At 44.8% G+C, this 13,772-nt stretch overlaps 1 protein-coding gene across 2 annotated transcripts in view; it reads right to left on the reverse strand.

Annotated features, from left to right (window-relative positions):
* Positions 1-2,637: 2,637 nt before the first annotated feature.
* The window catches only part of CYS1 (cystin 1), a 28,316-nt gene continuing 17,181 nt past the window's right edge, over positions 2,638-13,772 (reverse strand). Inside the window, exons 2-3 of one of the 2 annotated variants that reach the window (XM_039533031.1) lie at positions 12,093-12,141; positions 2,638-5,479 (exon numbers count right to left, since the gene is read on the reverse strand). In XM_039533031.1, coding sequence (XP_039388965.1) covers positions 5,259-5,479; positions 12,093-12,141 — 270 coding nt within the window. In that variant the 3' untranslated portion in view covers positions 2,638-5,258. Of the gene's footprint in view, positions 5,480-12,088; positions 12,142-13,772 lie in introns of both variants that reach the window. The other variant, XM_039533032.1, reaches the window with a different exon arrangement.

The raw sequence follows: 13,772 nt of genomic DNA on the forward strand, positions 1-13,772 counted from the left end.
ACATAATCACTTGTTACAAAGGTTAGGTCAGCATGAGAGACCACTGTCTTTGACCTATGCCTTCCAAAACACCCATGCCATAAATAGATTTCCATAAGAGTGCAGCTGATGGGAGTTTACTCAGCAATTCCAGTGATGCTACCCAAGAAGGAACAGAATTTAGCTCCCTCTCTCCGGGTTTGTTGGTTCTATGAATAACAGCAATAAAAAGCAGTTAAAACTTACTTTTGTTACTGTAGTCAGTAGAGATGAAAAGGCTCCCAGGAAGCAGATCTGCTGAGTAAAGGTATCACTTTTTACATATGAACTTTTCAAAGTATAACTGCACTCTAAACCAGCATCCTACCTGAGCCCCTAGTTAAGACACCCATTGCTTTCTGGAGCACGCATGGAGTCGGCACCTATGGGCCCACCCCTGGGTAGGGCACTCCTACTCAAGCTGGATCTACACTGGTGGCAGCGGTTTCAGTGAAAAACAAAATGTTCCTACTTTCTAATTGTCTTCTGTAACATAGCAAAACCAGTACAGAGTTCCACCCTGATGGAGACAGGCACACCCAAGGAGTCTGTGTCAGGAAGTCATCTCAGGTATTATAATCCTTATTTCTGTTTTGGAAGTTCTGAGGTGGAGAACCAGGTGAAGGGAGGACAGGGAGACTAGCTGTGAAAAGCCTTCATGTGATTAACCTACCTGAGTGAAAGTTGCGAGGTTGTACTGTAGGCTGTATTATTAGAGCTGTGAGTCTTGGTTAACAGAGTACAGAAGACACTTTCGTTTGCCAGCACAGACTGTTTATTGCCGCACCAAGCATATAGATAAATACAGAGCAAATATTGCTGCTTATAACAAGCAAGTGGGTCCTCATGGCTTGCTTTTGGCATGCTCTAGGAAAGGCTAGAATGCTACAACAGTGACTACACCCTTTTTATTTCTGTTCCTTGTTCAGTGGCAAGGCATGCTCCTGTCATGGTAGTAATGTCATGGAAAACAATAAGTAGCTAAGAAAAAATATTTCTGTGCATTATATCTTCAAAAGTGCAGTTCTGCATTTGCAAAACCCCAATTTGCATCTAACTTAGGAGTTGAGTAGATGCAACTGGAGTATGCATAAAAGTGGCTTTTGTTCTGTTTTTGGAAGATTTTGGCCTGGTTAACTAACTTCTAAGAATTCTTTTCAGGCTTTTAAATTTCTTACCATTTCAGTGTTAATCTTTTTACAGGCCAACCAGTAAATCTTGTGAATTCCAAATTGCCTTCTGCTAGGTTGTCATGCTGCTGACCAGGTCTTCAGTTTTTTTTGCCTGCTGTCCTCTGCACATGACTGCTTTTCACGAGACAGATGGTCAGTCAGAAGCCAAGATATTTGCCTTTTGGTTAATAGTTATATAAAAATCTCTTATGATCTAGTTTTTTTTTTTTTAGTTTGCATGGCATGCTCTGAAGGCTCACTTTTTTTTAATTTTTTTTTAAACACTACACTCAGAGAAAGCTAAGTGGCTGGAACTGGTAATCTATTTAAGTGGTAACCATGGAAAATGTGACCCTTTCCTTAACCCTCTGACCAACGGTGGTTTGGTTTGGTGTTTTTTAAGGAGTGGCTTTTTGTGGAATGGCTAATAGCCAGCATGGCACTAAACATAAGGCAGTTAGTTTGTGCAAAGTACAGCACATACTGTATTTGTATAATTTTGTTTTTATGTGCTGCTTCTAGATGAGGGAAGATACCATGCTAAATTGTGGAAAATACTTTGTTTGGAGAGGACTGAGAGTTTTTTGCACTAAATACTGTGCCCTGCTCCAGTACACTAGGCTGTATATATCATGTAGAAGAGTAATGACTGAAATGATGGGCCAGCTACACAGCTGGTGTAGCTCAGTGCAGTCCCATATGTTTAGGAACAGGCTTTTCAAAAATAGGAATGAATTTTGTCATCTTATGAACAACTGGCCGTCACAGACTGGACTAAAGTATGATGTCCCCCCAAATGCTAATGGGGAGAAAATAAATCTTCTTGCCAGGCAGGTTAGATTTCAATGTTCAGTCCTTAGGCCTAGTGCCAGCCTCCAGGTACTTTTCTTAATAATCAGTCAGGGATGTCTATTTCTTTGCCTTTTATTTTAATATTTTCTCTTTCTATAAAATTGCCAAAACACAGTCTTTCCTTTAAGACAACCTGAAAAGCGTTCTTAGCTGGAACAGTTACTGAATAGAGCTGCAGAGAGAGAAACTGAACTCTGGCCTCAGCAAGGCAGAGCCTGGAACCGGAGGAGGTCTCAGATACTGAAGAAGGCTGTGATCTCCCTGCCTACACAGTATAACAAGCAGGTCTGGCATCTCAAAGGGTTTGGAAAGTTGGTAGATTTTTCCAGCCGAGCAGTCCCCAGCTGACGGGTACCACCTTTCTCCAGCCTCCCCAGTGTTATATTGGGGTGTGGCCAGAGGGGGACTTCCATCCAGCTATTCATGGCTGGTAAAATGAACCCTGGAGGCCGCAGCCAGCTGCCATAGTTTAAAGCAGCTTGGTGGTGATCCTAAAGTAGGCCAGGCCCCAGAACCAGAAAGCCACAACCAGTTCCTCTGTGGCTTCCTCCCCCCATCTGTGCCTATCGCATACTGGGCACCCCTTAGAATCTGGTCCTGTGTGACTGTCCAAGAACAGCCCCAATCTAAAGGAAGAAACCTGGATAGCATAGAAATCTAAAAGTTGGCTAGTGTCTGAACAAAAAGGGGACACACCATGCATGCGGCATCATGGGTATGTACAGCTACTAGATTTAGAAATTTTCATACGTTTTTTGTGTTCTCTACAAAAAATGCACTATGTATTCTCACTCTGATATAATTTTGCTTGCTATCATGGCAGGTTATTGGAGATTAATTTAATTCTGGCCAATGTAATAGAATACTGACCTTGGTCATATAAATTCATGTAATTACTTTTGTGTAATTTTCACACATGGTAATATTATTGAATGTGTTGTTTCTACTCAAGCACTAGTTATTACCATATTTTCTATTTTTGTGTGTGGTTCTACTCCTAATATGCTACTCTACCTCCCACAACCCCTGCACATATATCTTTTGACTAACAGCAGGATATTTCTGGATATACCAAGCTATTCAAGAACCAGTATGCTGCCCTAGGCTTTAAACTTACATGGCTTTCTGAAAGGCTACCTTTCTTTTTTTCATCCCCCCCCCCTTCCCTCTTATTAAGGGGGAGGGGAGCCCGCACTAGCTATTCATTAACTCCCTATGTAGGCACTCATATTGTGCACTGAGTACCTTTGTGCTCAGGAGCATAATGCACTTTGGCTAAACTGCGTGAGGGCTCTCTTAGTGCACAGTCAGTGTCCCCACATGGCGAGCTTTAAAGTCACATTTTAGCTTATTTAGCATATTAGCACTAACATGCCCATGTAAACATGCCCTAAGTATAACTTCCGTCTGATTGGGTACCACAGCAGACCTCCAACAGGAACCTTTCTGTCCTTCTCTATGTAAGGTTCACACCACAATGATACCCACCATCTGAGTACATGAGCGGGACATCTTTTGGAACGCTGTTTCTTATCCAAATTGGTCAGTTGGGGGTTTTGTGCTATCTGTGTGATCCTCTCCATCCTTCTAGAATTGTGCACATCCCCTTATAGATGCACTTTGCCTCTGCTATCGTCATATTCTTGGAAGATTCATTAAAAGGCTATCAGTGTGCTGAAGAAGCACTGAGCAGGGGAGGACTATGAACCACTATGTAGACATCTGTGCTCTGCCACATTGGCTAGGAGAACATGACAACCTGAAGATAGCCACAGGTTCCTCATTATGTAATCTGGAGGAAAAACTAAAACTAGATGCCTCATTAGGAAGAAAAAATCATATGTGGTGATAACTCATTAAAAATCCTACTGGATATCTCCATGAAAAAATAACAGTTAGGGGGACAGAAGATTGATCACCCTGTCTCTCTCAAACTGATACTTTTGCCTTTTATTGAGAATTACATGGAACATAGATATTTGTGAAATATACACCAAGGTACAAAAGGAAAGTCAAACCTTGACATCTTAAGGTGTATCCCACTGTTCCAATTAGAATGTGCCTCGCTGATTTGCCCTTGAGATTTCATCTGACATGTGTTATGTTCCATCGGAGGACAGAAAAGTTATTTTTTCTAATTCTGATAATAAGCAGCTACTCCAAGAACATCAGGCTCCCCCCCCCAAAAAAAACTACACACACCAGAAACCTTAATTTAAAAGTACAAGGCTTCACCGTCAATCATGCTGAAAACCTCTGAGTCTTTGGTTTTATAGGATTTTTTTTGTTTTGTTTTACTTTTCCATCCTTAGTGATAAATGTGGTGAATTTTAAATTAAGCACTAATGAAAATTCCTGTGTAAGCCAGAAGTGGTAAATTAATATCTAACTCCAATGCAGGAGTGCTGATTTATGAACTACTGCTCTTCAATCATGTTAAAGCCCATCAAAAAGTGGGTGACCCAACAGGCGCATACATATGGCAATGGACCAGTATGTGCACGTCACTCTGTCCTTGTGATTTCCCTGTTGCTTCCATTTCTGTAAGCCAGCAGGTAAGAAACTAGACCAGAATCTTGCCCTTTCAGGAAACAGGACTCTTGACAATTTCAATCCCCTGCCTCTTTGGAAAAGGGGAGCTAGAAAGAACAGAGCCATATGCACAATCAGAATAAATCCCACACCTGTTTGATAGAGAACTGGGATTTGAACTCTTAGATCCTGCAGCCTAAGTGTGGAATGATTGATTCACTTCCCTCCCTTTTTTCTGTACTGTGGAATATTTAATAATAAAAAAAAGTGGGGCAAATTCAGACCTGGTGTATAGAGTTGTAATCTGCTTTCCGTAGGTCTGAATTTTACCCATAGCTAAGTGTCAGGAAAGGTAAATTTTGGATATATCCTATTAAGTAAGTATTTATTCAAATGATTTGCTGCACTTCTCTGACTGAAATCATTCTGTCAGAATGGCACATCTCAACCTTGCAATACATTCAAGACTTCATACACAAGTATTACTTGGAAACTAGCTTTTAAATATTAATTTACAAGAGGAATGTAATATGATCTTATTTTTTCCCCACCGCTTTGCTTTTATTCACTGGTCAGTGAGGGTTCCTTCGTTAATCAGTGCTCTTGCTCAGCACTTGCCAAAGAGGAGTTCTTCGAAGTCCTACAATACTAACAGCCTCCTGAGTGGTAACATTCTCTCTCATTTCATTCTCGTCTTTTCCATTTCTTCAGAACAATCTCACTGTGTGGGGGGCTATTTTGTTGGCAGAACCCTTGCTCATATATGCCACTGTCAGCTATGATCGTACAGCACGGGCTCTCAGCGGCAGTACTCTTGTTCAATACTCGCCATGAGCTCTTCTTCAGAGTAATCGTACGATATTGGGGATTGCATCTCGGGCTTCTTGTTACTTCTAACTGGAAACCTGTAGGATGAGACAATGAAGTATCTTTACTGTAAAAGAAAATCAAGCTCTGTGAGACATAGTAAGCCCCTTATCCCTAACAGGGAATGAGAAACATCATTATTTGTGTGTGCAAAAGTCAAAACAAACCCATCCATCTTACTGAACCATGGATTCTGTAATGGTAAGCAGGCCTTAGTTTTCTGACCCAAAAGACATGTGGTGCTCATTAGTGATCTTTGGGTAACAGTGATTTCTGACAGGTTTCAGAGTAGCAGCCGTGTTAGTCTGTATCCCAAAAAGAACAGGAGTACTTGTGGCACCTTAGAGACTAACAAATTTATTTGAGCATAAGCTTTCGTGGGCTACAGCCCACTTCATTGGATGCATGCAGTGGAAAACACAGTAGGAAGATCTCACACACACACACACACACCCATGAAACAATGGGTGTTACCATACACACTCTAATGAGAGTGATCAGTTAAGGTGAGCTATTACCAGCAGAAGAGAAGAGAACTTTTTGTAGTGGTAATCAAAATGGTCCATTTGCAGCAGTTGACAAGAAGGTGTGAGGAACAGTGGGGGGGCGGAGGGAGGACGAATAAACATGGGGAAATAGTTTTGCTGAAACAAGCACCGAGAAGAAACTGGAATGATTTTCGATGGTATAATCGGAAGTGGAATGTTCATGTTATGTATGCTGACTATCCTAGAATTCACTCCTGCCCTTTCCTGCCTGAGCTAGGAGGGGTCGGAGAACAGTGGGGAGGTTTTGACCTTGCAAAAGTTACCACAATCAGTTAACTCTACCTGGTAGGCCTGTTTTACCACTCCACAGAGCAGACAGCAGCCTGTTGGGCAGGCAGCTTGGAGCCTCTCCGGGCTGCAGATCTACACATTCTTTTGAAACCGTGTAGGGCTGGAGGGCAAAGACCCTGGGCCTCTAGCCTTGTGTTTTCTCTTGAGTGCTCACAATCTTGCACTCCCTGTGTCCTCTTGCCCCCAGAAAGCATAGGGGGACATGGGGCCAGCTTTGGCCCTGAAGAAGAGGCTCCATCTTGCTAATAGTGTTTAACAGCACACACATAATTAAATATGGAAGTAACTGTCTCCCCAAATATTGCATGCAGCATTACCCCAGTGATTCAGGGGCACAATTCCTGTATCCCTAGTATGGGTGTGTGTGTCTGTGTGGGGCAGAGCCTAGGAGCACGTGCAGCACAGCAGAAACAACTTCTTCCCCCATGCCCTCTTTATCTGAGTAGTGGCCTCAGCCCCCTACGAGAGCGCAGGGAGCCCCCTCCCTGCAGGCCAGAGACAGGAACCTGCTAGGGGTCTGGGGTATGGAGGTACTGTGGGATGCTGTCAGGGGGCCGGTGCACATGTGGTAAAATAAAAATACTTTGGAAAAAAAAATGGCATAATTTTGAACTCTTGGGGTCAACAATACTGGATTAATCAAGAAATCCTGTATTCTACTCCTTGTTCTCGCATTATCTCCCTCTGTGGCATCAGACGAATCCATCTGCTTCTGTGCCTCACTTTCCCCATTTGTCAATGAGGGATAATATGTACCTAGCCCACAGCAGTGCTGGGGACATTAGTTCATAAATGTTTGTACAATGCTGTATGAAGCGACTATTTCTGTGACCCTACGTTACCGCTAGTGCTGTGCTGCAGAGGACGGTCACTACGAGGTAAAATCGTTTAATCCACAAGAGTCTTTGTTCTCAATAAACTAAACTAAATTTTCCAGAGCTCCCAATTCTGACAATACCTGCAGGTGGGTATTGCTGGGCCCTGTGTTTCATTCAGTGAAATGGGTTTTTGTAGCGCTTTCCCTGAAGTGGGTTTATTTTTGGTGTTAGTGGGGGAAAAAAAACAAACAGGAAAGAACTGATTTCTTCATATCCTGTGTATCTGGTACTTAAGCAGAGAGGTTTTTCATACCAACTAGCCTGGCTTCAACTACATCCCAGCAAATGGGACTTGATACCTAGTGCCTATAAGTTTACACACGTGGGACTGGTAAATCCAAGTCAATGGTGTGAAAGCAGGGAGGAATGGCCTGCTTTGCTGATAGCATCTTTTGCAGAGGAAAACCGAGGCCATGTTTGCCAGATGAAACCATACGGATAGTTCATATGCTGGACAGGAAGAGGTGTGGAGCACACTGAATTAGAACTGCAGTGAGGATCCCTGAGAACTCTTCTCTAACAGAAGCTTCTATTGATTCAGTGTTTTCGTACCTCAATAGCTTTCGTTGGTAGACTAGAGTTCTTCGCTATGAACAAGAATTCATTCCTAGTTTCGCTGAAAGGGACATGCACCTGCTGGCAATCAGTCCTGCAGTAATTGCTTTGGAGCAGTTTTACCCACAGCATTGCACTGATTGTATGTCCATCCTTCTAATATAAAAAATTCTCATCTGTCTACTTGTCCATTTGAAAAAAAGTGCCCTGATCTGGCGCTGTAAATGTCAGGAGCTGCAGATGTCGTCAATGGCTTTATTTTTCAAACAGGCCAACTGGCATGGCAGATATGTGAATTTCCCACCTGAGAGGCAGTTAATTTACTTTGCACAGTTTCTTCAACCACAAGTTCTACTGGCACCAACAGGTATTTAGCAAATGAGTCTTCTCTTGATTCCTTCATTCAATTTCCTTCTTTTGACAGAAAGGAAATTATTTGGTGGGGGTTTTTTCCTTGTAGTAAATAGGAGATGGGAGTAACACTTAAAAGCAGTGTGCAGGGCCCAAATACTTCATAATAGGAAAGGAAATGTAGAAATATGATTTGAACCCACAACTGACATGTGACTTATTGATTATAGCTCATCATGTGACCAGCCTTCTGCTAGTTTTATAGGAATGTTGAATGATGGATAAAAAACAGCCCCTGGCAAAATTTCCAAGACTCCACTTCAAAACCTACAAAACATTAATTGTTTCCATTAGTGTTAACGTAACTTTTTTTTTTTTCTAATTATTCCTGATGTCTGAGGCTATGTCGACACAAGACACCTTCCAGCGGCACAGCTCTACTGCTGCAGGCTGTGCCGCTGGAAGGTCTCACGTAGCTGCTCTATGCCAATGGGAGAGCTCTCCTGTCAACGCCCAACAAGCGGCGGTAGCTGTGTTGGTGGTAGAAGCTCTCTCATCGACATAGCGCTGTGCACGCTCCCACTCTTGCTGGCAAAACATATGTTGCTCAGGGTGTGTTTTTTTTTCACACCCCTGAGCAGCATAAGTTTTTTGCCGCAATAAGTGATAGTGTAGACACAGCCTTAGTCTTCACGGTGATCATTAGGATGAGAGAGGCTCTCCAAATAAAAAATCCAACATACTGAAAAATATATCAGCTGTCAACTTTTTCTTTTTAAACAATCATGAATGAACAGGGCGGAGCGTAACGCTAATGGGCTAGGACAATGGCTGGAAAAAAGCAAACAGCCCCATAGCCTTTATTTTCTTCCTCCAACCCTCATGGAAATGTGCACTAGAGTTTAATAGGGATGAAACCTATATTGTCCTGCAGAAATAGAACATGGCTCCTCAGAAATTACTCTACTCTAAAGCTCTGAGTTCTCTGGTTTGCTAAGGCCACTTTGTGCTGCTTAAAATAGCCAGAGATGGCAGAGCATTCCCCCTGCACAGGAGATCTCTTGGGTGGAAGAAAGCTGGCTGCTCTAGTAGCAGCCAGTCCCAATGTTAAGCAAGAGACAGGGTGTGTCAGGGGAATTTTGGGGGTGGGGCATGGGTGGGACTGGGTCTGCTGAAGCAGAGCTCTACTATGCTGATCCCACACTGTAACTAGTGGTGCAGAAGTTAAAGTAGGTCCCCAGCTGCTCTAATTTACCCTGGTGCTAGGTGGCTGAGGATCAGGAATTGTAACTGTCTGAGCTTAGTCTAATCCGTTGCAGTGATACCTCCTGACTTGGAACGGGAAAACCCCAGACATTTTTCACCTGGTACATACAACCACATTAGCCCCTCAGCAACGGTTTGAGTCATGAGCACAAACTCAGGCACAGCTCACCACTCCAGGCAGTGTGACCTGGCGAATGGGATCGCAGCGCCACTCAGCTTTGGCCTGGCAGGAGTCACTCACTGAAACGTGGCCCTGCAGCTCTCCTTCAGGACCCTGCCAGGTCACAATGCCATTTACCTTGGGGGGGCCCTCTCAAACAGGCACTCTGGGACAAACTACCCCTTTTCACTCACCCCCATGGAGCTGTGTCTCCCCCCGCCCCTCCCCAATTGGCACACCTGCCAATGGTATGCACTGTACATAATGTACACACAGCTGTGGGCTCCAATGATTTGGAAAATAGCAAGTCAACACACCTGGGGGGAAAAGAATTCAAAACACAGCTATTCAGTGGGAGGGAGAAAACTGGAAAGCAATAATGCAGACAGGAAAAGGGCCAATAGCGTGCAACATACAAGACAGGAGTTTGCAGTGGAGCAGATCAGCACAAAAAGGCACAACTCCACCAGGAATATTGTGCTCATGTCTAGTCACCTCATTACTAGGAAAATATTAACAGCTTGGAGGGAGTTTAGAGAACAGCAACAAAAATGCTTACAGGGCAGAGTGGACTGACAGAGTGAGAGAAGCTGAAAAGCAGCAAATGTTTAATTTAACTGAGGAAGCGGAACAGGAGAGGAGACTACATCTATTTTAAGGGTGTTAATGCCAAGGAGGAAGAGCAGTTATGGAGAGGCCATAGGATACACAGTAAATAGGATACAATGTGAGACAGGACAAGTTAAACTAAATACAAGGAAAACTTCCTGTTACCAAGAGGCATTAGACTGTGGATTAATCTCCCACAAGGAAAAATGGCAGGAGTTCCTTTGCTTGAGAAACACACTAGGCCAGGGGTCAGCAACCTTTCAGAAGTGGTGTGCTGAGTCTTCATTTATTCACTCTAATTTAAGGTTTCGTGTGCTGGTAATACATTTTAATGTTTTTAGAAGCTCTCTCTCTAAGTCTATATTATATAACTAAACTATTGTATGTAAAGTAAACAAGGTTTTTAAAATGTTTAAGAAGCTTCATTTAAAATTAAATTAAAATGCAGATCTTATCAGGCTTTGGCTACACTTGCAGATTTGCAGCACTGCAGCAGGGTGTGAAAAAACACCCTCTCCAGCGCTGCAAATTGCGGCGCTGCAAAGCGCCAGTGTGGTCAAAGCCCCAGCGCTGGGAGCGCGGCTCCCAGCACTGTACGCTAATCCCCACAGGGAGGTGGAGTACGGACAGTGCTGGGAGAGCTCTCTCCCAGCGCTGGCACTCTGACCACACTCGCACTTCAAAGCGCTGCTGCGGGAGCGCTCCCGCAGCAGCGCTGTGCAGCGCTAAGTGTAGCCACAGCCTCAGTTTAGTGCAGTGGTTCTTAACCTGGGGTGCATGCACCCCCTGGGGGTGCAAGATGCCCTTTCTGGGGGTGCAAGACAGGCGAGATTTTTTTTTTTAGCAGGTCAATCATTGAAAACACAAATTAAGCACAGGCACATAAGTACAACTACTCTTTCATCAAACCTATGTATTTATTAACATACATTTTTTATTACTGTAATATACAAACCAAGTTTTTAAGTTGATTGTAGTGTAATTTTTGATAAGGGGTAGGAGAACATATTTTGAGAACTCCAGACTGTCAGCGGGCTGAGCAGGGCCGGGTGCAGTGTATTAAATTGCTCCCCATAGGAATGTGCTACTTACGGTGTACTACTTAGGGCTGCCAGTCCTGATGCTCTGAGCGACATGGTAAGGGGACAGGGAATAGGGTGTGGTTGGATGGGTGTGGGAGTCCCAGGGGGCCTGTCAGGGGTTGGGGGTGTGGATAGGGGTTGGGGCAGTCAGGGGACAGGGAGCGGGGGGGCTTGGATGGGGGGGTGGGATCCCGGGGGCAGGTGACGTGGTCAGGGGACAAGGAACAGGGGTTGGATGGGTGGGGAATTCTGAGGGGGGCAGTCAAGGGGCAGGGGTCCCAGGACGGGGCGGTCAGGAGACAAGGAACGGGGGTTGGATGGGAGGTGTTCTGAGGGTGGCAGCTAGGGGGCAGGAAGTGGGAGGGGGCAGCTAGGGGGCGGGCTGTTTGGGGAGGCACAGCCTTCCCTATCCGAATATAGTGTATTAAATTTCTTCCCATAGAAATGTGCTACTAACGGTGTACTACTTATGGCTGCCAGTCCTGGTGCTCCGGAAGTACCACATTCCTACGGGGAGAATTTTAATACGCTACAGGCAGACAGCACCTCAGACTGGCAGCGGGCTGAGCGGCCGCCGTTCTGGGGTTCCGTCAGCTAGTTCCTGCTAGTTGGGGTCCCGGCTGCTGCCCCTGCTCAGCCCACTGCCGGCCTGGGTGAACGGAACTGAGGGGGCTGAGCGGCTGGGACCCCAATGTGCCACTAAAAATCAGCTCGCGTGCTGCCTTTTGCCACGCGTGCCGCAGGTTGCTGACCCCTGCACTAGGCAATGTACAACATGGGAAATCCTGCCCTAGCAGAGGGATGGACTAGAGGCTCCACAAGTGATTTGATACCCTGGTGCTAAAGATGTAACATGTGAGAGGAAGACCTGCCTTTCTGCGAAACGTCACACTGACATGCTACTTACTCACTGGCGGAGTTGTTGTTCTCTGGGTCCTGCATGCTTCTTGTTAAGGAGACCTAGGAAAGAATAAATGGAGCAGTGTTGTCATATTTGAAAAAACATTTGCAAATCTATAGCTACCTTTGCATGTGACGAGCCACATTAGCCCTGCCTTAGCACTCTATGCAACCTCAATGAAGGCAATCAAGGTGCCCAAGGTGTAAGAAACAGACTTGTTTTTTAGTTATAAAAGCCTCACTAGGTCACCTTCAGCATCTAAGGAGCCTGGGTGTCTTTGATCTGCAGATCTGAAATCATTAAATATTAACTAATTAAGCCTCCTAATTTCCCTGTGAGACAGGTGAACATTAGAATGCCCAGTTCAAAGATGGGTAAATTGAGGCCTACAGCGGTAATGTGATGAAAGAGAAGTTAAAAGAAAGCTGCCCTGATTCTTCTCATCTGACTAGTCTGAACATGTCCCTGAGGCGAAGCATTTCCCGCCACATACAAACCAGGAATCGCTCCGACAACTGGCATTATAGTTAGTTGGTATCGCTGTGCCCCTTGCTGGCACCAACTGTCTTGCTGAGAGCTGATTTTATCTGTGACCCTTAGAAATCTTGGCCTAGGCCCAACATTCATTTTCTGTCAAAGGATGAAACTTGACTTACACAAATGTTCACGAAAAGCAATTTAAAAGGACAGTGGATACAAGTGAGGGGAAATCCTAGTTACAAATATTTTTTTTTTCTCCTTGTTTTCCAGCTCTGGTTAATGTACACTTTGGGGATGTTACTGCAAAGAGCGAGTGGAGAGCAGGGTGGAACCAAGCAATGCAGGAGCCGTACAGAACACCCTCTGCAATGCTGCCGTCTTACAGTACATTTCCATTTATTTATTTATTTTTAAATGGAAGCACGTCCTTCCGTGTTACTGACTATGCAGATTTGCTTACAGAGTGTTAATTGCACAGTGATTGCAGGAAGCAGGCTGCGTTGGATGTTCATGTTTTCAGTGAGCAGGGCTGGCTCCAGGCACCAGCCCAGCAAGCAGGTGCTTGGGGTGGCAAACGGAGAGGGGCGGCACGTCTGGCTCTTCGGCGGCAATTCGGTGGCAGGTCCCTCACTCCCTCTCGGAGCAAAGGACCAGCTGCCAAATTGCTGCCAAAGACTGAAGCGGCAGCGGTAAAGCTGATCACGATAGAGGCTCTCCCTTGCCCCCCCCCCCCCCACATCCAACCTGCTTGGGGCAGCAAAAACCCTGGAGCCGGCCCTGTCAGTGAGACAAGAAATGAATTGGGTGTGGGAGAGTTTCCCATTCAGTTCATCTTTTCTTTAATTAGAGAGGGACTAGAGACCCACCCTTCACATGGGGTTTACAAAGCACAGAGTTAGAGGCCAGTCAAATGTGAATGCAGGCATGATCAGACCCGGGAGTTTGTTTAGGCTCAATGACGCTGATTTGTAATAAAATGAAAATTCAGCAGCCTCGCCAGATGTGCTGTGCTATTGGAACAATGTCAAGGACAGTGTTTTCCTTTTCATCTTTCTTTCCTCCAATTCCTTCTGTCTTTCTGCTCTCACAGGAGGGTGGCTTCCAATAACACTCACACCCAGCCAGGCCAATTTGAATTTTTAATTTAAAATTTTTAAATGATGGTCCTGAATCGGCCAATCTTGATTCCCAGGAGTTCACCTGATTCAGG

This window comes from Mauremys reevesii, linkage group 3, assembly GCF_016161935.1.
Source record: "Mauremys reevesii isolate NIE-2019 linkage group 3, ASM1616193v1, whole genome shotgun sequence".
Lineage (NCBI taxonomy): Eukaryota > Metazoa > Chordata > Testudines > Geoemydidae > Mauremys > Mauremys reevesii.